Genomic DNA, 27,992 nt, shown 5'->3' on the forward strand with positions numbered 1-27,992 from the left:
AGAGCATCCAAATCGATGGATAAGAGGGGGCGTTTACGTTCGAGGATAGAGTTGACCTGCAGGCGTCCGCCAATTGCGAGTGATAAAAGCTTGAGACGGCGAGGAATTTCCGTCTTCGTTCAGTTTCGGAATTCACTCGCTCGACGATGGCCGAATCGATCCACTCCCACGATGCCTCCTGTGAGTATATTATTAGGAACTATTTGAAATCCTTTGAGCTCCTTACATGAATCCAACACGGAGTCGAGTCATCTTCTCAGCCAACTCGATGTTGCGATCTTTTATATGCTTTTATTTCTTTTATCGGTTGCTTTTTTTAGTTTCTTAGAAGCTTGCAGTATGTTTAGATTTGGAACAATTTAATTCTTTAGTTTTACATTCTCTAAAGCTGTACTCTGGTTTCAAAATATGTGTAATAATAAGCCATGTTCTGAATTTTTGCATATCACTGTTGTCATAGCCGTACCTCAACAAAGATTTGTAATTACAAACAACTATGGTGAGAAGCTTGTCGCCGTGCTACATGAAACTGGATCGAAGAAGCTTGTTATACTGTGCCATGGTTTTAGAGCTACAAAGGTGGGATGTTCTGATAGATTTCATGTCTCTTTAGTCTTCTTATATATAACTTAACATCAAGTTAATTCAGAAAATCATGTAAGAACTTTGAGTTGCTTTTAGATTTCATGTCTATTTGTTTAGTGTAGCACTGAGGTAGATTCTATTTTGAGATTGCAGATAGAAATTGTCCAAAATATTAGGGTTCTTTGGTTAATCCAAAATGTAAGGGTCTTTTGTGGTGCTCCTCTTGGCCAAGTGATTTTTTTACTGTTCTGGGAAACTTTCCTAGTTAATATAACTCTATGCTCAATACTATTCAGGATAGTTTCATTTAGTAATGATTTAATTTTCGCTGAAGCTGATAGCATGGGTGTTGGTGAACCAAAGTAGTGAACTCAAATTAATTTCTAGTCTAGAAATGCAAATAGGTATATTTTTAAATGATGGCATGTGCTTGATCTGAAAGCTAATTTCAGCTTAGGTTTATGTTCTTATCTGTCTGACTTTTTATTTTTTATTTTTTTTTATTTTATCAAGTAGTGTGCTAAAACATCATGGTTGTTTATTATTCTTTAGATTTTCTGGTTATTAACAATGTCTGTATTGATCAGAGACCAACACTTTTCATATGTTTCCTTAATTGAGACTTCACTAAGCTTGTGAGTCATTTGAGATTAATTTGCCGATATGTTTCATCTGACTTTTGGAAATGCATTTTCCAGGATGTTGAAATAATACTTAACCTTAGTGATGCAATAACAAGTAAAGATATCAGTGTGGTTCGCTTTGATTTTTCAGGAAATGGGTATGCTTTGTATTATCCCTCTGAATTTTGTCATTTCATATATCCAAAATATTTTTTTGTTCAAGAAAAGATATTGCATATGTGGTATCTTAATGACTTCAGTTAACCATTTTTAGTTTGTAAAGAGGATTAAGTTGCATAATCATTGTTGTTAATTACAAGTCCGGTGACAACATGTTATTCCAAAAGATTTCTTTGTGGAAGCATGTAGATGTTCCAAGTGAATCTATGGATAGTAGTGGAGTGAGGCTAGGATTCAACTATCCATTCCTTCTCAATCTAGAAGCAATGCAGGTTTTAGTAAATATTCTTTCCATGGTTCTAGCATAGTGGGAGATGGAAAAGTGAAATTAACATTAACACACAAACAATATTGGAGAAAAAATATTAAAATATTATTTCATATTAGATTTGCAAGAGGTAAGAAGGAAATCATAGGTAGGCACCATATAAGGTGAGACAACCCTTGAAAACCACAAACTTTCTCTTTCTCAAAAACCTTCTTTTGGAGGCAAAAAAATCTTTTGCAATGAACATCAAATAAAGTATGGTAAAAAAATTTGAAAAACTATGGAGTTTAGAGGTAAAGACCTTAAGTTCAAAAATAAAAGCAAGACAATAAAAAGTAAATACAATAATTGAAGAAGTGGGAAGAGCAAGAACAATTTGCCACAATAGAATTGTTGGAAGAATGTTCCTTTTATAGCTCTCCAAATGGGTATAGATAAGCTCCAACAACTTCTCTACATTAATATCAGTTGACTAATTTAAATCGTTAGTACACTAGAGCTTGATTTACATAAAACCAGCTATTGTAATTAGCCATGCTAGTGCACTCTGACATGTATTAGTCGACTCTTCAAGATAAGCTCACACTTAACTCCTGGGTAATCTTAATGTAGTCAAGTGATTCATTCTTATCATTCGACTCATTCAACTTAACTTGTATCAATTGACTCTAGACTAGTGAGTCAAGTCACTCTAGATAAGCTCCCATACAATGATAAAATATTTTGAATTCAAAATTAATTCAAACGACTTAGCAGTCAACTAACTTGGCTTTAGTTGACTGCCCAATCAACTCTATCACAAGCAAAAATATTCTATTTGCTTAGAATAGAGGCTTAGTTGACTAGGCAGACTAACTTGTCATCAGTTGACTAATTTATGATTTAGTTGACTCAATGGAATAAGAACTTTCTATTCATAAGAAATGCATATCTGGTTGACTACTTAGTCAACTAATAAGCCATTGGTCGACTCAACTCTAAATGGCTTAGTCAACTAATAAGGCATTTGTCAACTCAACTCTAAATTGAACATTTTTATTTGCAAGCAGTCTATCTTTAATCAATTTTCTAGTTGACTAACCATGTTGATCATATATGACCATTAATAATCGACTGAGTTATCAAATTTGATGTTAAAACACTTGTTCCTTGGTCAAGCCTTCGCTTACGTAAAAGATCTACCTAACACCCAAAATACAAGTCTCTCTTAGCCTCATGTTGAAGAGCTCTTATCTCCAGTCTCTCATAACTCATATGCTAAGAGATCTTACCTCTGAGACTTCTTGTGCATAGGTATCTAGTTGTCCTAGACCTATCAAGACCTTTCATCTGCAAGTATTCAGTCGTCCTTTATCTACTAAGAGTTCTTCTATGTATATATCTCATTGTCCTCGACCTATGAGGACTTGTTGTTTGCATGTATCTAATCGTTCTCAATCTACTGGGACTTTACATCTGGTATAAGGCCTCTAGGTATTCCTCATCTATCAACACATGTTGGACTTTCTTGCCTCGAGCCATTTGATCTATAGTCATATGCCAACTTTCCTTTTTTGGTAAATGTGTGGTTGTTATTCTCAACCCACTTTAATTTCATCCATTGCACATGTGATGTCAATGTTAAGTAACCTGCATACTTGACATACAATATAGTAACAATAATATGAATCTAACTTAAACCTCTAGCCGCATACTCTGTCTTAGTCCAAGATAATTCTCCCATAGCCACATACTCGGTCTTGGTCAAAGATAATACGATGCGATGTTGCTTTCGCTTAGTCCAACTTATAAAAGAATAGCTAAGAAATTGACAACCTCCACTTGCGCTTTTCGTATCTAACTTGCATAGGTGAAGTCGGTGTAGCCTACTAGATTTAGTGAACTAGTCATTGGATAACAAAGACTCATGATAAGAGTTCTCATGGAACACCTCTGGATTCTCTTATCGATCACTAAATGAGATTCTTTAGGAGAGGATTGGAACCTTGCATATAAACTTAGGGCGAAAAGTATGTTGAGTAGATTGTCCATGAGATAGAGAAAGCTTCCAATTAAACTTCTAAAATACGTGGAATTCTCCATCGATGTTGTCTACTCCTTAGCGCTATCCATTCCAAACATGATGTCTTTAGCGCACTTATCTTGGTGGACATAAATTCCTTGGTTTGTTGGATTTAAAGTCCCAAGAAGTTGAGTTTTTCTACAAGGTTCATCTAAAACTCACTCTCCATGGGTGGGGAACTCATTCAAAAACTTTTTGTTAGTAGAGTCAAAAATTATGACATCTACATAAACTTGAGCAATGAAAATATTATTTTTATAGTTTTAGATTGACTCTACCTTGTCCAAAATCTTTTAAATTAAGGAAATTAGATAATCTTTCATTCTAGCACTTGTATCAAAAAATCTAATGTCTTTTTCAACTTGAAACGTGTTTTAGAAAGATAAAATGCTCTAAACTAGGAGGTTGTTCAACATAAAGCTCTTCTTTGATATTTTTTTTTTGACAAGCATCCATTGGTAAACTAAAAAAAGCTTTTAAACCATGCAAAAGATAAAAGCATTTAGATGTATTGTAAACAAGCCACGGGTGCATAAGCCTTGTAGTAATCCAATGCTTCTACTTGGTTGAAATTTTGGGCCATTAGTCTAGCCTTGGTTTGATCTATGGATCCATTTTCATCTATTTTATTCCTAGAAACCCAACAAGTGTCAATAATTAAGCAATTTTTGAGTCTTGCAATTAGCTCTCACACACTACTCTCAAATAGAGCTAATTCTTCTTGCATTGCTACAATGAATCTGACTCAAGTAATGCCTTATCTATTATCTTTGGCTTAATTTGGGAGATAGCTGTTAATTGAGAATTTATCTTGATGAAAGAATGTGTTCTTATCCCGTAGGAGATATCTCCCACGACCTGCTCAATTGGATGAAATGCACTTACCTTGTGAGTCCTATTTTGTTAAGTTGTCTCTCTAGATTATCTCCCTTGTCCTCTTGCTTGGTTCAGATTTTGACTCGCGCTTTACGCCCCTTGAGATGTGCCTTCTATGAATGGATTTCTTTTACGTATCTTGTTTGTTTCCTCCATTATGTCCTTGTCCACGGGGAGTATTTGAGATACATTCGAGTAGATTCATTAAAAGCAACGGTGGAAGACTCTTTGATCTTGAGTAGTTGCCTATTGTAGACACTAGAGATGCATCTATGGTCGACTACCTAGTCGACTAATCGGACACCAATCAATTGAACTGCTAACCATTCAACTCGGCTCAAAATATTTTTTTTATTTATGAGTTGCTTTCAATTGACAGTTGACTTCCTAGTCGACTAAACCATATTAGTTGATTGAGTCATCACATCAACCTCGAATACCTATTCCTTGTTCAAGACTTCACCTAAGTAAAAATTCTTCACTATGCCTAAATAGAGGTCATTCTTAGTCTCTTACCGCTCACATGCTAAGAGATTTTACCTCTAGGACTTCTCATGTGCAAGAATATAAGTTCTTGACCTATCAGACCTTCTCATTTGCTAGCTGGTTAGTAGTTTTCAACATATCGAGACTTATCATATGATGTTTGGGCTTCCATAACCTATTGGGACTTTTCATGTACAAGTATCTAATCGTTCTTAACCTATCAAGACTTCTCATATGCCAGACAGATATTGTATTTGGTCATCTTCAATTATTGAAACTTTTTTGTCTGTTTGGTTTCCAATTATCCTTGATCTATCGAAACTTACATCTACTAGGAGACCTTGCTTTTGGGCCTTTTGGATTTCCTTATTTGCCAACACTAGATAGGCTTCTCCTTTTCCAAATGTATGGTCAACCTCGACCATTTGGTCTTCATTTATCTGTTGACCTGTCGATGTCTAGTAACTTGAACATACACAGTTGACACACAACATTAGCAACAATAATATTGTTGGTGCAGGGTGCACGACATGTAACCCAAGGTTTTGATATGTGACTAAGGTTAAAGTTAGGTTAGTTGTGATCTAACCAGTGTCAAGTTTGTAGGTGCACGATACTTGACACGTGTTAAAGTCCTGGTTGTGAACGAGACAATGATCTAAGTCCTGATTGGGAATAATGCATTAGCTAAGTCTTGGTTTGGGCCAAGCAGACAAATTCCTAGCTAGAAGCTAGGTGAATCAAGTCCAAGTGATTAAGACTTGGTAGACAAATTTCTAGCTGGAGGCTAGGCGAATCAAGTTCTAGTGATTAAGCTTTGGCAGACAAATTCCTAGCTGGGTGCTAGGTGACTCAAGTCCAAGTGAGTGGAATCAACTGGAAGCTGATTGCTTGGCAAAAAGTCTGTGTGTGTGGATTTAGCTGAAGGCTGATTGCTTGGCAAAATTGAATTAGATGGGTTAATCTAGTCAAGTAAGCGCGAGTAATTTTATATTTTCTATCATGCTCATTATGTTTAACAACTGTAGGAAAGCATGCTAGACGGTTCCAGGCAACCTGATGGAGTCTGGAGGTGACTGACTAGTGATACCTCTCAACAAAGGGATTTCGGAGGGTCTAGGCGACCGTATGGGTTATGGCGATTGAGTATACGGGCGACCGATAAGCTTTCATGCGACTTGGAGGCAACATTATCGGCAACCTGAATACGACAATCGAGATGAAGTTTGACCTCTACCCAGGCAACCGAGAGGTACACGGGCGACCGGGAAGTTTCGTTAACGTTATCTTACGGATAGAAGTTGCAGCCACGTCAGCACTTATATAGGTGACCGGGATAGTACTATATTAGGAGCTTCAAGGCATAACTTTCAATTCATCCCTTTCTCAATCTGTCTAGTGCTCTATTCGCTTTCTGTGCTGTGACACGCTGCGACACATGCTTCACTTCTGATCAGCAACTCCTAAAGTAACAATTTCTGTTTGTTTTAAGTGTTTGTCTTAATCTTTTTATTGTTCTTAATTTTTAGATTCTTTTTCTATAAAGTTTTCGCCACCTAGGAGAAATTTGAAATAAGAATCAATATTTTTAAACTATTGCATGTGTATACTTCTAGTTGGGTTAGTCAAATTTGCATGTTTAACTACTAGCTGTTATAATTGTCTGTCTTACTCGATAAAATTAGTCAAAGTTAATTTATTATTTCCACTGTGTTAACTCTAATTAATTTAGTTATTATCTACTCATTGATTTTTATTGCAAAAATTCTTAACGCTATTCATTCCTCCCTCTAGCTCGATCTCAATCCTACAATTTGGTATCAGAGCGGGTTGAGCTGATAGAAACTAGCAAAACTCGGATAGTTACCTGTCTAGGCTGAGTTTCCTTACCTAATGCCTCTAGTCAAGTGGAACTAGTGGAAGTTATCTCACTTCACTCTAACCAATTAGTCCAAGGCTTTGTATTAAAGTTATTTTAGCTCCTGATTCTTAAAAAGTTTTTGTTTTGAAGTAGTCATTGCTCTGATATTCAAGAAGACCTTATGTCTCGCCATAGCTTGGAAGCTAATTTTTGAAACTCTTGTTAAATTTGCCTAAAGCAAAACTTGAATTTAACCTAGGTCGAAATTTGTGCTCAGAATCAAAATCAGGGACAAATAATTAATTGATTAATAATTCAAGTCTAGTCTATACCCAAATCTAAACCCTAACTACAACCATACCAAACCCAAACCAAACACATATCCTATCCTAAATCTTAATACAACTTGAATAAATACTTGTTTGCAGATATGTTTTTGCAGGAAGGATTCAGCACAACCCTCCTCCTCTCTTTGATGGCAAAAGTTTTGTCAATTGGAGGAGAAAGTTGGATGATATTCTTAAAGACAACTCATAATGGGAAAAGTATCGAAAATGGAACAAATTTGCCCGGAGACATGGAAGGTAAGTTGTGCAGGTTTGAGTCTTGGACAAGTAACATGAAACAAACAACTCAGTCAAATGCAAAAGCAATAAACATGATTCTATACGGGTTGACTTACCCTCGAAGTTGAGAAGATTGAACCATTCAAAGATGCAAAAGAGCTATGGAAAAAGCTAATTATCCAATATACAAAAGCTAAGCCAGAACAAGTATACTGCACCGTAACTCATCCAATTCCTCTCCTTTTCTTCCCTCAAACTCAGTTTCGGTACATTTTTTATTCCATTTTGATCCTCATCTCGAGACAGAGTCTACTTCCTCATTATCATGCCTCGGTAACGATCCTTTAACTTAATCTTTTATCTATTTACTCAAAGCATTTCTTTACTCTTATTTTGTTATAGTGTTGTTGCATTCAATGGTAGAAAAAAACGTAGGACCAAGGATAGTTCCTCACAAGACCCTTCTGATGACCCTAGGTTCCCGTCTGAGGACTTTAGACGTAGATTCGCCAGGCATACCTACTCGCCCATGCATACATGATATCTGAGTAGGACATTCTTCACCCCCCACTGTCCGGACATCATGGAGATTATAGACTACTATGGTCTATCTTCCCTTGGTTACTGTGATTCGACAATAAACGTTGACCTCTGTGCCGAGTTTTTTAACAACGTGGTTAAGGTGAACAACTTTGCATTCACGACTAAAGTCGGAGGAAAGGACATCTTTTTCATGCTTGACATGATCCAGGAGCAGTTTCAGCTGCGTCCCTCTTCCTCCACCTCCTACTATTTTTCATGCCCTACACTTGTCTTTCTCGAGCCTCACTCAGAAATCACCCTCGATCTCATTTACACCTATCTCTTTGGTGGCGAGCGGACGTCGACCATCATCAACTTTAGCTCCATACAGCTCAACATTGTTGACTATGTTCTTTACAAGGTCGTGACCATGTGCATCTTACCCATCAACACTCACGACCTTGCGATTGTAAGGCAATGCCATTCATTCCTTCTATATGCCATCAGATAGAGACTTGATATTAGCTTTAGCCTACTTTTCAGATCTGTCATCTATCACTCGAGCATATCTACTAGTCGACGAGTCCATATGCCTTGCTGCCACATCTTGACTCGTATTTTCTCGTCATTAGGAGTTGACATTACTTAGGGTTTTCTTTCTCCTTTGACCGAATTTGATACCATAGGACTTAGGAATTTTACCCTAGCTAAGATGGTCCTCGGAGAGAACACCTTGGTATGGAAGGATGGAAGGCATGCGACACCCAAATCTCCATACATTGATGATATCATGGCCATACTTGAGAATGACCAAGTACCGACTGAACTTCCAGCTCCTTCTCCTCCACTGACGGTAGAGGATAGATTGACCAGCCTCGAGGGAGTTGTCACTGACATGTGGGCCCATCTATGAGAGATGATGGCCATGATGCGTACCCATTACCAGCAACATCCCCCTCCCTCCTCTTCTGATTAGACTCATGTTATATGATTTGTGGATTCAGTTCTAACTTTTTTTTGCTATGCTTGGGTTTGTAGTACTTGATTGTCATTACTTTCGTTCATTGTGGATCTAGACTTATATTTTCTTTTATGTTTATGCTTGACTTGTCTTTATCTTAATTACTTATTTTGGTTTACATTTGAGTTGTTATCCTTAGCTTGATTTATATAATTTATCTGAATAACTTGATCTAAATTGCAATCATCTTTACATCTTGCTTAAATTATCTGATTAACCCATTTTGATATATGAAAAAGGGGGAGAAGGGTTAAAAGGTTGACTTTGAAATTTGTTAACAATTGTTTTTAAATTATTACTTCCCATCTTTTATTCCTTATCTGATTAAGGGAGAGCAATAATTAAGGGGATGTTATTTATTTGTTATATTCTTGTATGACTGCACTATTTCTATTTTTTCATTGAATATACAATTCAAAATTTCATTTTTTTGATTATTTAACTAACTTTAACTTAATTTTCATATTATCAAAAATAGGGAGATTGTTGGTGCAGGGTGCACAACATGTAAGTTAAGGTTTTGATATATGACTAAGGTTAAAATTAGGTTAATTGTGATCTTGTATCAAGTTTGCAGGTACAAGATACTTGACACGTGTTAAAGTATTAGTTGTGAACTAGGATCTAAGTCCTGGTTGGGAATCAGGCATGAGCTAAGTCTTGGTTTGGACCAAGTAAACAAATTCCTAGTTGGAAACTAGGTGAATCAAGTCCAAGTGATTAAGTCTTGGCAGACAAATTTCTAGCTGGAGGTTACGTGAATCAAGTCTAAGTGATTAAGGTTTGATAGACAATTTCGTAGTTGGGTGCTAGGTGACTCAAGACCAAGTTAGTAGAATCAGCTAGAGGCAGATTGCTTGGCAAAAAATCCAAGTGTGTAGAATCAGCTAGAGGTTGATTGCTTGACATAACTCCAAGTGTGTGGAATTAACTGGAGGTTGATTGCTCGGTAAAACTGAAACTAGACAGGTTAATCTAGTTAAGTAAGTGCGAGTAACTTTATATTTTCTATCATACTCATTACATGTAACAAGTGCATGAAAACATGCTAGATGATTTCAGGTAGGGCTGTAAACGAGCCAAATCGAGCTTGAGCCAACCTTGGCTCAAGCTTGGCTCAATTCGATTTATACTGGCTCGACTCGAGTTCGAGCTCGCTCGAGCCTATAGAGTTGAGCTCGAGCTTGATATTTTATTATGGGCTCAAGCTCGAATTTTTATTATTTTATTATTTTTTAAGGAATAAATTAATATATATATATATTATAAAAATATATATTATTACTGACTCATTTGGCTCGACGAGCCACTGAGCCGGTAATAATTAGGCTCGAGCTCGGCTTGATTTCTAATCAAGCTAGCTTGAGCTTAGCTCGAGCTCGGTCAACTTCAACCTCGAATTGAGTTTTGACCGAGCCGCTCGTGAGCGGCTCATGAGTGGCTTGGCTCATTTGCATCCCTAGTTCTAGGCAACTGATGGAGTCCAAAGGCGATTGACGGGTGATAACTCTTGACAAAGGAATTTCGAAGGGTCCAGCCGACCGGGTATACTGGCGACTGAGCAACTTTAAAGTGACTCGGAAACAACATTATTAGCAACTCGAATACGGTGGTCAAGATGGAGTTTGATCTCTACCCAGACGATTGGGAGGTACATGGGCGACCAGGAAGCTTTGTTAACATTATCTTACGAATAGAAGTTGTAGCTATGTCAACACTTGTACAGGTGACCGGGAGGGCTACAATTGATGGGAAGAGTACTATATAAGGAGCTTCAAGGCAGAGCTTTCAATATATCTCTTTCTCAATCATCTAGTTCTGTTTAGTACTCTGAGTGCTCTATTAGCTTTATGTGCTGCAACACGCTGTGACACACGCTTCACTTATGATCGGCAACACTTAGAGTAATAATTTCTATTTGTTTAAGTGTTTGCCTTAATCTTTTTATTGTGCCTAATTTTATATTCTTTTTTTGTAAAAGTTTCTCCATCTAGGAGAAATGGAAATAAAAATCAATATTTTTAAACTGCCGAGTGTCTATACTTCTGGCTGGTTTAGTCAAATTTGCATCCTGAATTGCTAGTTGTTATAACTGCCTTTGTCTTGATAAAATTAGTCAAACTTAATTTTTTATTACCACTGTTCTAACTTTGATTAATTTAGTTACTATCTGCTCATTATTTTTATTGCAAATTTTTTTTAACCCTATTCACCCTCCCTCTAACTTGATCTCGATACTACAAATATAACCTAACTTAGGCCTTTGCCAAACATGTTAAAACCATATGGGCAGACTCGACCACTTGGTGTTTGATTGCGCCAACCTTTGCTAAACATATCAACAATATGTGGACTCGATTGCTTGAGGCATGATTGCACCAATAGAGTTTATCTTGAATGAACCCCATCCACTTTTGAGGCTTGACTATGTGTAAGATTATCTGATACAAGTCAAGATGTTGGGCACTTGATTCTATCATAAATTTGAAGTGATGCTTTCTATTTATTTTATAATCATCCTTCTCCTATGATAAAAACTACAGTTGGTCATTTTCTATTTTGTCTATTCATCTCAGTACCTAATATATAAATATAATTAATTATTCATTCTCTTCTCAGTACTTATACTTTAGTCTTCTACTTATGCTCCAAATAAACTAGCTGAACCACTATAAGATTCAGGTTTCTTGTCAATTGTGGGAATTTTTTTTTGATGGACGCTATGATCCATGCTAAACTTCTGTCTTACTCTAGATTCTCATGTGTCTTTTCATGACATTCATGCAACCATTTTATATTGATTTGGTCACATACTGATGATGCTATTTACATTTTCAGTGACAGTGAGGGTACCTTTGAGTATGGCAACTACTGGAAAGAAGTTGAAGATTTACATTCTGTACTCCTCTACTTTTCTGAGAAAGATTATGAAACAAGTGCTGTTGTTGGTCATAGTAAAGGTAGATGCTCGTTGCACATGCAACTATTAAGTCTATTTTAGTTTTTCACCTATCGCCAAGCTTTAATATATGTCTTTTGTGTTGAATTTTGTTGACATGTTGTCGTCTTCCTTGTATCCATAATGATATTTACTTCAACTTTTTTGCTGAAGAATCTGGAGTTGACTTTTGCATCAATTTATATATAGTTTCATGTAGCGCAATTATGCCTTACAAGTTTATGTCTGATTCTAACTGGAATTGGTACTTACAGGGGGAGATGTGGTGCTCTTATATGCATCTAAGTATGCAGATGCTCATACAGTCATAAATCTTTCTGGCCGCTTTGACTTAAAAAGAGGAATTGAAAATGTCTTGGGCGAAGATTATCTTCAAAGAATTAAAATTGATGGTTTCATTGATGTTATGGACAAAAATGGTAAGCTGAAGATGGTCTATAAAAATTTTGGTTAGGTTACTGATTGTTACTTTTAAGAGTGTGCACATTCTTTGTCAATTAATTCTTGTTTATGATTATTGTTTAAATTTGGTCATTTACAATATCCTAAATTTTGGAATGTAGCTCAATTAAGTTGTTCTGGTTTTGTCTCTTGCCACTTCTCATCATTGAGAATACTAATAGAATGACAACTCATCTTTATGTGTAAGTTCAGGAATAATGTAAATCTCGGTGGAAATTGTTAATAATTTGAAATATGTTCTTGTAGGACTTCAGTCATTAAACAGTATATTGAATCTCGTGTTTGTCTTACTGATCCAGGGTAACGGCCATAGGAAATTATTTTTTGGTGTAAGTTAAAAGGATAATGAAATTTGTTACACAAAAAATCAATCCCATATGCTAAAAGGAGAAACACGATCCTCCTTAGCTCCTATCTCAATATGAGCATGTTTCTTTTGAAGATGATTTTTTTTTGCTTTTAAGGTTACATTCTAGGGACCACTTAATAAAAGATGATGATATTCAAAGACTTTCTAGCATACACTTGGTAGGTTTTTCTTCTTCATCTCTTTGTTTTTTTTTTCTACTTGATTTTGCTGTTAACACTGACTTCAATTTGAATATATTGCAGGTAAATTTGCATTCAGAGTAACTGAACAAAGTCTAATGGACAGACTAAATATTGATATGCATGCAGCGTGCCTCTCAATTGATAAGAAGTGCAGGTTGCTGCTTCCTCTTGCTCCACACTTAAGTAATCAAACACATTTTATTCTTTAGCCTCAGTAAATGAACTTCATTCTTGCATGAGTTTAGCCAACATTTAAGATGGACTAACAAATGCATCACCACTGTTTTCTGTTGTGGTGTTTAGCACTTCATGAGTTGGGAACTTAATTTGACCATGCTTTTAATCTATAGACCAAACCCTACGTTAACTTGATGTGTACTATAAATTCCAAATGTTGAACTCAAAGTATATATGCTTATATGCCATCAATTCTTTTCTGACCATTTGTTTTTTGTTTGACCAGCCATGTTGCATTTTTTGTTTTGTTTTTTTAGGCAATCTGTGTTAACTAGTAATGTTATTAGGAGGAGCTCAAATCAGGCACCTAAATTCCCTCTGGGTGAGTGTTTTTCCTTAGTCATCTCACCTAGAGGCTTAGAGTGTTTGAAGGAGCAGAACCTTTCTTATTAGACTTTATTTAGGCAAGTGCTTTTATTTCTGAATCAAGAGTTTGCCAATTTATATTATCACTTATTGACTTCTTGAGATAGAGCCATGGACAAGTATAGTTTGACCAAGGTTTAAAATCTCGACCCGTGCCAATGTTCTAGACCAGAACGATATAGTTTCAGTATCGTATCGTGCCGTGCCGATACAGTTTCGGTATATATATATATATATATATATATATATATATATATATATATATATAGTAATTATTATATATATATAGTAATTATTAGATAAATATATTTATTGGGTATAATTTAAAAATAAGTTATATATTGGTTTTATATAAGTTCTCTATTATTAAATAACTTAATATTGTTAGAAAAAATAATTAAATATAATTTTTTTTAATAGAAAATTGATCTATCAAACTCGAATTAATACCTTACTAACACTAAAAGGAGTGAGGTGAATCAGATGGAAACATTGGTTCTTGTAATATTTTGCTTAGTTAACTTTTACAGGTCTCCAATGTTCAGATTAAATAATCATAATTATATAAATTAATAAAAATACTATTTTATATATAATAATTATATAAATTAACTATTTATTTATTTAATTAATTAATAATTTAAATAATATATATTTAAAATAGTAAAAAATTAGAATATTAATTAAACATTAAAATAGTAAATAAATACAAAATAATTAAAAAAATCAGAATATAAATTTGATTTATTAGAATTTTTATAATTTTTAAATTTTTTTTTTTTAGAATTTTAAAAAAATAGTTTTTTAATTTTTTTTTTAGAATTTTTAAATAAAATTTAAAACATTAAAAATAATTGCAGAATATTATTTAATAAAATTTATTATTATTTTTTAAATTTAAAAGATATTTTTTATTTTTTTTGGGATAATTTAATTAGGGTTAATGGAAACCTCTTTCAAATATCACACTTAAATTAGGAATTGTTTGATTTATTTAAATTAGAATATTAATTTTGTACAGTACCCTAAACCTAAACGCCCCATCGCCCATGCGCGCGCCCGCGAAGCCTTCGACACCCTGCGGACGCCTCCGACGGTGTCAGAGGTTTCCGGCAAATCCTCCGGTGGCACCAAAAGCATCTGGTAACACTTTCGGCAGCACCGGAAGCATCTCACAACACTTCCGGTGGCGCTAGAAACATCGAATTGCGACGCCTCCAGTGCCTGAGACACTTTAGGCGTCCCACGACACCTCCGGCGGCACCGGAAGCGTCCGAGGACGCATCCTTACTGTTTGAGACGATCGCCCGTGACGTGCCAGTTTCGTCTCCTGGCGGAACGGTAAAAATCGTCCATGTTGGGCGGCACTGAACGGTATTTTATTCGCTGGGTTTAACATTGAAGAAAGGACTTGTAACCTTTCATATAAAAACTAATAATATCTGGTTAGATTAACTCAATCTAGCAAATTAGCCAAGCCAATCATCTTTTATGTTTTCTCAAGATAAACTACCTTTACCCCCTTTATAGTACAATGCATAATAAAGGATATTAGTTGATATTACTGGTCCTAGAATCACTCTTAAAGTCAAATTATTGATGATCCTGTCCGAAGGAATGAAGTTGGAAAGCTGGGAAGGCGGCGGCTCCGCTGACTGGATGAGAATCTCGCTCCTTTCTGCAAAACAAAACCAAAACTCGGGAAGGGGTTCTTGGCGTTGGTCCTCCGACGCTCAAGTTAGAAACAGAGAGGAAGAAGAATGGAAAATGGTAAAGACTCAGACTTATTTTTCTTGCCCATTCCTCATACCTGGCAGGCCCTTTTATATCTTTCTTAGTGACATTTCGTCTTCCTCTATTTAATGATATTGATTACCTACATAAGGCATCTTTGTCTTGGCTTCTGCGCATTTAATGACAGATAGAGTGTTCTTCTTTGCCTTTTCTTCCCCTTATTAACTGTCTTTTCTTCTATTGGTTCGTTATGAGTACAAAGCCAACGCCGCACCCCGAGCCGGACAGATTGCCCGATCTGTTCGGGCTCCTGCCCGCTCGGCTCAGGATCCTGGCCCGCTGGCCAGATAATAGTTTACTCAGATGGCCAATCGGACAGTAATTCCACCGATCGATCGATGCACCCACTTCCCTCGTGCGATCGAGCCTTGCTCAAGCTCTGGTTGAAGGAAGCTGCAAGTCCGACTGACTGGACAAGATGTTTCTTCGATGAATCGGAGGCCCGTTCGGCTTGAATGTTCTAAGATCCGATCGGACTATACTCGGTCTGCTATCACTGATCGATCTGCTAGCCGACGCCGCTCGACTTCATTCTGCCGATGTAGAATTCCATCCTTGGCTCGTTCCTTGTACCGATCGAGAAGATGAGCAGCAACACTTGGTAAATTCTCTTCCCCTTGGGCGAGCGCGGTCTAAGCTGACGTTATCCAAATTTCTCGAAGACTGTGCAAATCCGTGATAATTATGGTCGAGCACGCCGCCATGCCTTTTTAATTAAGTTCATTAAATGCTTCCGATGACCCAATGACAAGTGTCTATTACTGCCGCCGCACGCTCGATGTGACAGACGGATATCCGCTTGTCCCGAGACGTGCGCCGTTTCAAAATCAATGGATGGATCCGCTTCTAGGTTTTTGTAACGTTGGATCGGACGATTGAGGTTGATCGACCGCGAGGTTTATAAACTCGCGTGCTTCGCCGTTTCCCTCACCTTGCGTCTTCATCTTCGTCAGTGAGCATCTCAACGCCATCGCGTTCTGCGTCTTCTCCGGTAATCTTAACAATCTCCCTAGTAAACTTTCGCTTCCCTTCAATCGAATCTGTTCAGTGTTCGTAGCGTCTTTTCTCTAAGCTGAACTTCTTTGTTTTCTCGTCGACTTTTATTTCCGATGGCAAGATCCTCACAGCCTCCTGCCTCCGTCCTTGGGCTCTGGTATACATCCCTTGAGTCCAGGTTCGACGGAGGCGATGCTGAAAGTTTGAGAGATGCTTTTGAAATTCCCTTCGATTATCAAATCGGCCTTCCCTCGACTTTCGACCGCCCGAACGAGCCACCTTTGGGTTTCGTTTGCTTCTTTAGGGATCAATTTACAGCCGGTCTGCGGTTCCCGATCCACCCTTTCTTCTTGGCCGTTTGTAAATATTTACGTATTTCTTTACATCAACTAGTGTCGAACTCCTTTTGGCTGCTGTGCGGGGTCGTCATTCTATTCTGCCTGTACGGCATACCTCTTACTCCTTGGCTCTTCCACTATTTCTATTATCCCAAATTCTCCGAGTCGAGGACTTTTCTTTTCTAAGCTTGAGTGAGCTTTATTTTCTTCGATAAGATGTCGTCATCCAACAAACATTGGAAGAACTACTACTTTTTTGTTCGCTTTCCCGAGTGACCAGACTTTCCAACCAGGTGGCAGCTAGAGGTGCTGAACCCTCTCGAGCTCAAGAAATACAAGAGCTGCTCGGATTATCTCAATACGGCTTCCAGCTTGGCCGGTCAGAAATACCATATCCACAAGCTGCTACTGGAGGGCGTTCTCTACGTGTTTGGCTTGAGTCCAATCCACACAAGGCTTCCATTCAGCCTAGGTTTGTTCCTACTTTGTCTAACTTTTAAATCTAACTGATTTTTCTTTTTCTTTTGTAGCTCAAGTCATGTTGCGAGTACGTCTGGTCGGGAAATCTAAACTCGCGGACGCAGAAATCAATGCTGCGGCCGTGGCCGAGTTGGAAAGCCGTGGCTTGCAGCCGGTCGACTCTCAAGAAGATCCGCTCGGAGAGAGCACAGGGGCCAGCCTAAAGGAGTGATGGAGTGGCCAGTCGTACGGTTGGTGGTGAAACGACTATCGCCGTGAGTCCTCCGCTTGAGTGCCTTCCGTAATTACAGTTGCCTAGGCCTCAGAATCGGCTTCTTCTAGGCAGCCATTGATAAGCTGAAAGAGACGCCGGGCAGAGATTGCCGCCCGATCTATTGCCTCAGCTATACAGACTCCCACAAGGACCAGTCCGCGCCCTTCACCCGAGCGGGCTGAAACCTCCACTCCTGTGCCTGAGCAGGCGACTGCCGTCCCACATACTTCGCTTTCATCTGATCAGACGCCGCCTCTATCCGGGTTGCTCGAAGGAACAATCTGTGCACCGTCGGTCGCCTTCGTACTGCCTCCATAGCCAAAGACTCAGAAGTCTTATATCCAGCTGGCGTCAACGCCTCAGCCTGCTGGCAGAGCAGCCTTTGCCCCGTCTGCTCCGAGTGGCCAGTGCCACATAATAGCGATCATTCATTTGCCCACGGATGAGTGGCGTGATACTGACAGCGTTGAATCTCGAGTCTCAGAACATCAAATAATCATCCGGGGACCGCTAGCACAGATATGGGACGACGCCCGAGCTTGTGCGACAGTCATGTCTCCGGGGGCACTCGCCGATAGCCATACCCAAATGTTCACTAGGGTAAGTATTTTATATGTTACTATCTGTCGCCGCTCGACCCCTAAAAATTCTTTTTTTCTTTCTCGCATTATTGGGTAGAGAGCCTGGCCATGTGTCCGCGGCTTGCTTTTTTAGAGGAAGAAGTCAAACAGCTGCGCGCCCCGAGCGGCTAGACAACGACTTCTCAGGCGCAGCTGGAACAACTGAACGCCGAGCTGGTTCAATTAAGAGCCTATCTTAGTAAGAGTTCCGAGCGGCTGGAGGAGGAGAAGAGCAAAGGCTCTGAGCAGGCTGCTCAATTGGTTCGACTAGAGAAACAGGTCAGCTCCTTCGAGTCCAAGCTCAATTTGGTCAACACCAGAAAGCTCCGGGCCATTGAGGACTTGGAGATCAAAAATAAGGAGTGCCGGGTGTTGGCCCAAAACTTAAAGGAGGCTGAGGACACATTGAAGGCCGAACGAGATGGACGATTGGCCGACCAGACTGCATTAAAGGCCCGACTCGATGCTAAAGATGAAGAGCTGGCTAAGTTGAAGGAAGAGCTACAGGCTTCCCGAGCGGCTCTAGAGACTTATCAGGGAGCTGAGTCGTCTAGGTTCGAACTCATGAAACAGGTCTACATCCGCTCGGACGCTTTTAATGACAAGGTCGCCGATTGGGCACTCCGTCTATTCGACCTTGCTATTGATGGGGCGCTTGATCAATTGAAGGAAGGCGGCTACCTCCCCTCCGTCCTGACAAGCAAGTTCATTAGTCGAGACAAGCTGACTGAGCCATGCCCGATGATGTTTTAGATTATCTCGAGTGAGCCGGCTTGTGCTTCTGTAATTTTTTGAAGTATCAATGAATAACAGTCCGCCTGACGAACCGTGACTTTTCTGTTCCTTTCTGACTGTTTTCGATTTGTATTGAGATAAATTGTTGTCGCGCAAACTGAAGTGTGGCCTTGTGTTCTTCCGATCGACAACAACTTATCTATTTTCTTAGCCGATTAATCAGTTTCGATTTTAAGGTCGTCGCTTGATAATTTAATAGCGTCGCTTAATAACGTAGACTTGGGTTTAAGGTCATCGCTCGACCACTGATGACGACAGGGGTTTAAGGTCGCCGCTCGACCGCTGATGACAACAGGGGTTTAAGGTCACCGCTCGACCACTGATGAAGACAGGGGTTTAAGGTCGTCGCTCGACCGCTGATGACGACATGGGTTTAAGGTTGCCGCTCGGCCGCTGATGACGACAGGGGTTTAAGGTCGTCGCTCGACCGTTAGTGAAGATAGGGGTTTAAGGTCGACGCTCGACCGCTGATGAAGACAAGGGTTTAAGGTCACCGCTCGACCGATGACGACAGAGGTTTAAGGTCGCCATTCGACCGCTGATGGAGATAGGGGTAGCAGTCCTGGGTATTATGAGTTGCTGATTGATGGAAAGAGAAAAACATCGACGTTCATATTTTACCCCCGGAGGCCTTCAGTCATCCGTCCCCAATGTGCTATACGGTATGCGTCCTAGGTTCGTGCTGTTGTTGAGTTCCTCCTGATCGGGGTCCTTTAGGGGGCTGATTGCTACTCGGCTGACGCCGCTCGGATGCCTCCGCTGGTTCAGCGGGGGTCTCTCTTTTCTTGGCTGCCGGAGCTTCTTCTACATTGATGTATTCATTGGCTCTTTTCTGTAGATGGCCAAAGTCCTTTGGCGGCCTCCGGATGAGTGACTTGAAAAATTCTCCTTCAGTGAGCCCCTGTGTGATAGCGTTTACCAATACATCCGAGGAGATAGCCGAGATGTCCATCGCCACCTGATTGAAGCGTTGGATATATGTCCTTAAGGCCTCTCGAGGTCCTTGCTTCAGTGAAACAGATTCACGCTCGTCTTCTGGTGGCAGCAACTGCTAGCGAAGTGATGGAGGAAGGTCGCTGTGAATTGCACCGCTCGGCAAACGTTTGAACTAGCGTTGTGCCGATCCAGATAACGTGGTAAGAAAGACTCGGTATTTTACCCCGTCCGTGTATTGGTGCAGCATGGCCGCGTTGTCAAACTTGGCCAGGTGGTCGTCGGGGTCGGTTGTCCCATTATCCCCAATCGTTAGTGAGATGTAGTGCTTTGGCAGATGGTCATTCAGAATTCTCTCTGAAAATTGTTGATTAACCCGTTCGGGAGAGTCGTCCTCCCTGAGTTTCCTTTTTCTTGTGTCTCGAATGGGTGCCTCATCAGAGGATGACCCTTGATCTTTATCCACTCGGCCCTTCTCTGCTGGAGTCCATAATTGGGCCGACGCATTAGGGGCTTCCCTATAGGTGCCGATCGACATATTGTTTAGTTCCCGAGCGAAGAGTTGTTCGGCATGCCCTCCTGCTATTGAGGCTACAGGTTCCTGTACTTGACGATTGGCCAACTCTTGTTGTTGCTCCACTATCTTTGTCGCTCGGGCTTGTATCAATGCGTCAAGTTCCTCTTGTGTCAGCGTTATTGTTGTGAATCGTCCAGTGTCTTCCATCTTCTCGTTCGAATCAAGAATGATTCCCACAAACTGCGCCAAAATGATCCTGTCCGAAGGAATGAAGTTGGAAAGTCGGGAAGGCGGCGGCTCCGTTGACTGGATGAGAATCTCACTCCTTTCTGCAAAACAAAACCAAAACTAGGGAAGGGGTCCCTGGCGTTGGCCATGCTCAAGTTAGAAACAAAGAGGAAGAAGAATGGAAAATGTTAAAGACTTAGACTTATTTTTCTTGCCCGTTCCTCAGACCTGGTAGGTCCTTTTATACCTTTCTTAGTGACATTTCGTCTTCCTCTATTTAATGATATTGATTACCTACAGAAGATATCTTTATCTTAGCTTCTGCGCATTTAATGGCAGATAGAGTGTTCTTCTTTGCCTTTTCTCCCCCTTATTAACTATCTTTTCTTCTATCGGTTCGTTATGAGTACAAAGCCAACGCCACACCCCGAGCCGTACGGACTGCCTGATCGGCTCAGGCTCCTGCCCGCTCGGCTCAGGATCCTGGCCCGCTGGCAAGATAATAGTTTACCTAGATGGCTGATCGGATAGTGATTCCACCAATCGGCCGATGCGCCCACTTTCCTCGTGCGACCGTGCCTTGCTCAAGCTCTGGTGTTGGCCACCTGACTTTGATCTATACCGTGACAATTGACTCATGCCAGGGAGACTCCTCCTTATCGCCACATCAATTGACTAGGCTAAAGTTGATCTGGTTCAATCACATGCTAGCTAAACTACAATGTCATATTAGATAATTATAGTTAAACTCCAAAAGAAGCCAAAAACTCTTAAGTAATAAAGTTTATCCAATTGTCTTAAATGCCTTTCTCATAACTCACCGATACAATTCTTATTTAGCAATGAAACTTATTTTGTTTAGATTTGTCATGCAAGTTTGGCTTCATTGTTTATTTTAGGATCTTCACAGTTCATGGTTCAGCTGATGAAATCATTCTAGTGATAAAGTTTATCCAATTGTCTTAAATGCCTTTCTCATAGCTCACCGATACAATTCTTATTTAGCAATGGAACTTATTTTGTTTAGATTTGTCATGCAAGTTTGGCTTCATTGTTTATTTTAGGATCTTCACAGTTCATGGTTCAGCTGATGAAATCATTCCTGTAGAAGATGCCTATGAAATTGCAAAGCTGATACCCAACCACAAGCTGCACATCATTGAAGGTGCTGACCATTGTTACACCAAACATCAAGAAGATCTGGCTAAAGTTGTAGTGAATTTCCTAGCTTCTGTTCAGGTACTAAATTGATTCTTGGAGACCATATTCCACATGATCTAAATTGTCAATTTACATTGCAGCAAACCAAGAAAGATCCACGGAATCCATCTCATCTCCATAGTATCATAGCATGGTTCTTACATGTACAAAGAAACATGAATTTCATGCAATATATGTCTTGACTATTTTTCTAGTAGCTAATTACTTTTTACAAGTCTACTAGAAAGTTGAAAGACATACTCACAGACATTCAGACTTTCATTTACAAGTCTACACAAGAATTCATCATTCATGCTTGTTTATTACCAAGTACATATGGTATCATTTATGTTATTGTGCATTCCTCGTGAGTGTTTGACAAAGTTAGAGGCTCTACGCATTATGTCGGACACACTCTCGTGCACGAGAGTCTTTGGCATTACGTACGTTCACACGGTGGTGGCTATGCACACACAATGCCTATCTACCAAGTTCATATAACGTCCAACAAGCAGGTGTGGGAAATTCCACCTTGTTTAGATGCATGAGAGTTCAACATTTATACAAACACATAAATACATTACTGTGTTTTTCTATTGAGTTTTTGACAAGCAGTGTGAGAAGCTCCATTCTTTCTTGCTCACACATGCACAAGAGAGTTCAATGTTCACGCTTCTGTCTTACCAAGTTCATCTAATATCATTTGTGTTAGCGTACCTTGAGTGTTTGACAAGCAGGTGTGGTTATTTTCTTCACACTTTGACATGCTTGAAGCTACCTCCTTTGCACACGCACTTGTGCACGTGCATGCATGTATGCAAGGTACCTCTTTTGCACAAGCGCTTGTGCACGTGCATGCATGTATGCACACGCATGAGAATTTAACACCATGATTCTATATTGCCAAGTTTATATATTATCAGTTGTATTACTGCTATCCTATTGAGTGTCTATACGCTGGTTTAAACCACCCTTGCATTCTTTGAGATACTTGAAGGTATTTCCTTTACCCATTGACTTGCTTAAAGAACACACATGTACACGCAAGTTCAACATTCATTCTTCAAATCTATCAAGTTCACTGTGCTCGCTTCTTGAGTGTTTAATCAAGTTCTTGCATGCTTGAAGGTACTTCATTCACACTTTGACATACTTGATTCATATGTGATCATGTCTGAAAACTACAAAGATGACGCACTGAGCATGGTGGCTTGATGGTTGACTAGTAGATGACTCCTTCATTGAAAAGCTTCCTTTCAATCCTGTGCACACGAAGACAAGCCAACAAAACGTTAGCGCCTAGAAACCAAGGGGAGTCCTTGGCGAAGTCCTTCAGATGCCCAAGTCAGTACTAGTCCAGACGAGTGAATGAAAAATAGTAGAGAACGTGCGTGAAAGTATGTTGCAGAGGTCTAGAGAACGTACCTTTGCCCCGGAGAGGACTCCCCCTTTATATATCACCTCACATAACCTATGCAATCATGAGGTGGCGCAGTATGTCAGAGTTTGTTAGGTAAAGGAAAATATACATCCTAGATAATGTGTAATAATCATTGGAGGAATCTTTTCTTTACCTATATGTATACTTCTTTTATCATTTATAGCTTCTGTTATTGTTGGGGTTTCTGAAGGAATATGTTGTTATAAATGGTCAGTGGAGACACGATGGTCCCTGAAAAAGTTTCCAGAAGAATATTCTTTGATATATATTTGTTATTCTGACATGTTGTTAGGATTCTCTGATTATGCTGTCGACTGAGTATGTCCAGGCCGACCATCTTTATGCATGTCCTTGCATTAAGATGCCTTGTTATGTATGGAAAGCTATGTAGAAATCTGTTCGGAAAATAATATGGTGCCTTGGGATACCGGGAATCCATCTGGTAACCTGTGCGTATTATAGATCCATCCAGGTAGCAATATGAAGATAAACGTCTTAGGCCCGATCAGTCCTTTGTCCAACCAGACGTATAATGGGCTTCTGGAGAAATGAAATTGTGCTTTGAGAGGTTCGGTCGCTATTTTGAGCCAAAGTGCCTTAGGTCCGGTCGACCCTTTGTCTGATCGGTATATAATACCTTGTATGTAAAGTGCCCTTGGCAGGTTGATTGGATTTATAAAGCTATCTGATACTTATGCATAGAAGAGATGGATATGGAGTCATATGAACCCGTTTGATTCTATTATTGAACAGATATCCATAGGGCTGACTAGTGATCAGGTCGACTAGGCGTATGTAGAAAGGCTCATACAGAGTAAGGAGTTTAACCCTCCCTTTAACCAGGTCTATGGTTGGTCGAATGTGAGTTGGGTCGGTTATTCCGGTAGGCCTGTAAGGGCGATCGTCCTTAAACTCGATCAACTATTGAGTAACGTTGTCTCTTTAGTTTAAGGGTAAAACACTAAATTCTTTATAGTCGACCGATGTAAGGGTCGGTCGACTTTTTTTTTGCACGGCTTGGAATCCGACCAGGCCGATTCAGCGAGCCTTAGAGTTGGGCAACCAATTAGCATCAGATGGGGAGATGCCCTCCTCCATTGACTTTGATCGCCACGTCCCCTTGACTTTGATCGCCACGTTATCTCCTGGGTCCACTCATTATAACCCATATCACTAGCCTCCCCTTCAAGTCTAGTCGAAGGAGGTGTAACTGACTGACTGGACCCAAGCCCAATTTCCGCCCGCTCGTCTCTTTTACTAGGGTCGTCAGGAAGATCACGTGCTCCTTCATGCCTTAGGCACTTAATAGTATTTTTTTTTTTCAAAAATTGCTTGTCAGTGGCTAGTTGTCTATGAGAGATTATTGAGGATGCGCGGAGAGATGTTTAGACAAAGGAATGATTTGATTGCCTCCTCCATCATAAATGCCTATTTATGAGTGAATGCCATGTGACACTCCTCTTCATTCTCTGAAACGGCCTCTCACGCACGTCTCTTCATACGACTCAACGACACATTTCCCCTTGCAAATCAACGATTCTCTAGGAGCATGCCGTTTTAATCCAATGTCCATAATTAAGTTATACCTCATAAAAACCCTAAACGACCCATCTTCTCAGCACTCTACCCTTCGTCTTCTCCGATCTCCTTTTTGGCGACCTCTCGTTCACAGTTTTCTTCTTCCCCCTGTCTTAAGCGATTAGTTAGTCGTTCGTTCTTAGCCCTTTCTGCATTTTCTCATGGCACAAGAATCTTCCGCCCCCTGGTACACTCTAACCCATTCGAATTTTGGCGCTGCTGATAAAGCATACATCTGTTCTCGATATGAAATCCCTAAGAATTATCATATCATCATCCCCACCTCCAATGCCCATCCTCATCATCCTCCTGCTAACCACATCACCTTCTTTAAAGATCAGTTAGCAGCCGATCTTCATTTTCCCCATTCTTGTCGGAGGTGAGTCTCTATTTCAACATCTCTTTGCAACAATTCACTCCGAATGTCATCCGCGGTTTGTGTGACACGTTCATGTTATTTTGTCTATACAGTATTCCTCCGACCTCCCGAAATTTCTTTCTGTTTTCTTATCCCAAAAAATGAGAACTAGGGGTCTTCCTTTTCCAATCTCTCCCGAAATCAGTTTTCTTTGAAGACATGCCCTCTTTGAACAAGGGTTGGAAGTCGCGTTTCTTTTTCCTTGAAATGCCTGAGCTCGCCACTTGGCCGACTGCATGGCAATCTTCCCTTCCTCCCCTTCCTAACTTAGGGAATTATAAGTGTGACCCCTCTTTTATCTCATACTTCACCAAACTGAGCGGCCGATGCTTCAAAATCCACAGATGGTTACGTGAAGGCCCTCTGTATTTGTTTGGCTTGAGCCCTATTCAAAAGAAGTTTCCCGGCTCTTTCGGTAAGTTTCAGTAACTCGATCAGTGCATTATTACTGACTAAGGTATTTTTTTGTTTTATGCAGTGAATGTCATTTTTACATCTCTGATTGACGAGGAAATTGATCTGGAGGAGGAAGAGCTCTAGCTAAGGGACCAGAACTATTGACTGAGCGGGGTTTACATCCGGTTGTCCCTTCTGGTGGGGCGTCCGACAATCTTACGGCTGAGTCGAGCATGGCCGCTACCTTTGGGGAATTACCTTCCACTCCAGTTCTAGTGTTTGAGGGTTCTCCTTCAGAGGGGGAGGCCACCCCTCAAAAGGGACGCAAAAGGCATAAGCTTATCCACGCCCAAGTCCTTGAAGGACGAGCACCCTCCATTGAAATACCCTTCAGTGAGGCACCCTCCACTCAAGTATCTCTCGCCCAGGAAGAGCTCGTCTGGGAGGAGGTACAAGAGCAATTTTTCGAGCGGACCCTGTCTGCTAGCCCAATGCCGGATCCAGCGCAAGTACAGGAGGTTATTTCCCTGCCCGACGAGTCAATAGACTCTGCCTTCTTCGTGTCTCCCCGTGTGAAGACCCCTTCGACCTTTGTCGTGCTAAGACGACCCATCAATTTTTGACCGCTTTTGATATGTCGTCCACCTAGGCCATAACTCCTCCAACCGCCACTATCGGCCAGATACTTCTAAGGGGTCGTTTAACAAAGGCCTGGGAGGACGCTGGAAATCAGCTCAGCGAGCTAACTCCTATGGAGTTAGCAGACCAATACGCTTATGAACATACCAAGTTAAAGTATTTTAATATACCATTTCCCACATTGGATGTTTCAAACGTTGTTTGTCTTTTCTTCTAGCGCTGGGCGATCGGGATGAGCGCCACACAACAATTGTACTCCTTGGCGTGGGAAAATGAGTTGTTAAAGCAACAAATTTCCAAGGCTGCCCCTGTACCCTCCTTTGAGTGGATGAGTGGGCTAGAAACTTAGCTCTGAGAAGCTCAACGACTGACGAAAATTGTACTTGAGAAAGTGGCTAGCTTAAATATTGCCCTGGAGGCCTATGTTGAGGTCGGCCTTTAAGGTCGGTCATCTTTATACATGTCCTTGCATTAAGATGCCTTGTTATGTATGAAAGGCTATGTAGAAATTTGTTCGGTAAATAATATGGTGCCTTGGGCGTACCGAGAATCCATCTGGTAATTGTGCGTGCTATAGATCCGTCCGGGCAACAATATGAAGATAAGCGTCTTAGGCCCGGTCGGTCCTTTGTCCAACCCGGCGTACAATGGGCTTCTAGAGAAATGAAATTGTGCTTTGAGAGGTTCGGTCTATATTTTAAGCCAAAGTGCCTTAGGCCCGGTCGGTCCTTTGTTCGGCCGATATATAATACCTTGTATGTAAAGTGCCCTTGGTATTTTGACCGGATTTATAAAACTATCTTATACTTGTGCATATAAGAGATGAGTATAGAGTCATATGAATCCGTCCGATTCTATTATTGAACAGATACCCATAGGGATGATCGATGATCAGGTCGATCGGACGTATGTAGAAAGGCTCATACAGAGTAAGGAGTTTGACCCTCCTTTCGACCAGGTCTATGGTTGGTCAAATGTGAGGTGAGTCGGTCATTTCGGTCGGCCTGTAAGGGCGGTCATTCTTAAATTCGATTGACTATTGAGTGACGCTGTCTCTTTAGTTCAAGGGTAAAACACTAAATCCCTTATAGCCGACCGACTTAAGGGATGGTCGGCTTTTTTTCGCACGACTTGGAATCCAACCAGGCCGATTCAGTGAGCTTTAGCATTGGGCAACCAATCAAAGTCAGATGAGGAGATGCCCTCCTCTATTAACTTTGATCGTCACGTTCCTTTGACTTTGACTGTCACGTCATCTCCTGGATCCACTCATAATAATTCGTATCAATATGCATGTCCGTTTACACACATGTGCATGTGTGCATGCATTCACTTGTGTTATTGCACTCATGTGTGCATGCATTCACTTATGTTATTGCACTTAGTTCTTGAGTGTTTGACAAACAGGGGTTTGATGCAACACTTATTTTCTTTTGCGAGTTTTATTAGTGGTTAGATTCTTCGACATCCTTGAAATACTTCATTCACAGGTAGAAGATGATGCCGTGTCAGGCAACTAGAAGAGACCTACAGAACCTGTTTGATTATCACCAATGCATCCATGAATAGGGATTCTCAAATGTGCCTCTGTTTTGTCATCTATTGCATTGTAATAATATTATTCATGGCACGATATCAAATGTAGAGATCTGATTCTGCAAAAATATGTTAGCGGTAAACATCATCGCCAAATCTGTAATAAATTTATAATATTTAATCTTATATTTTGTTTTTAACAAA

General features: G+C 40.1%; 1 protein-coding gene across 6 annotated transcripts; it reads left to right on the forward strand.

The window, feature by feature from the left end:
* On the forward strand, positions 1 to 27,992 carry LOC122045532. Of its 6 annotated transcripts, none has more exons than XM_042605791.1 (8): positions 1 to 180; positions 461 to 579; positions 1,284 to 1,366; positions 11,889 to 12,010; positions 12,264 to 12,428; positions 13,084 to 13,177; positions 21,645 to 21,819; positions 22,909 to 23,608. In XM_042605791.1, exons 1-8 carry the CDS (start codon positions 147 to 149, stop codon positions 22,993 to 22,995), a joined length of 879 nt encoding a protein of 292 aa, XP_042461725.1. In that variant the 5' UTR covers positions 1 to 146; the 3' UTR covers positions 22,996 to 23,608. The 6 variants fall into 6 exon arrangements, with proteins under 6 accessions (XP_042461725.1, XP_042461724.1, XP_042461726.1 ...); XM_042605790.1 differs by lacking the exon at positions 22,909 to 23,608 and adding an exon at positions 21,882 to 22,089; XM_042605792.1 differs by lacking the exon at positions 22,909 to 23,608 and adding an exon at positions 27,743 to 27,992 and having other exon boundaries at positions 2 to 180.

The sequence above is a fragment of the Zingiber officinale genome, chromosome 2B (genome assembly GCF_018446385.1).
Source record: "Zingiber officinale cultivar Zhangliang chromosome 2B, Zo_v1.1, whole genome shotgun sequence".
Classification (NCBI taxonomy): Eukaryota; Viridiplantae; Streptophyta; class Magnoliopsida; order Zingiberales; family Zingiberaceae; genus Zingiber; species Zingiber officinale.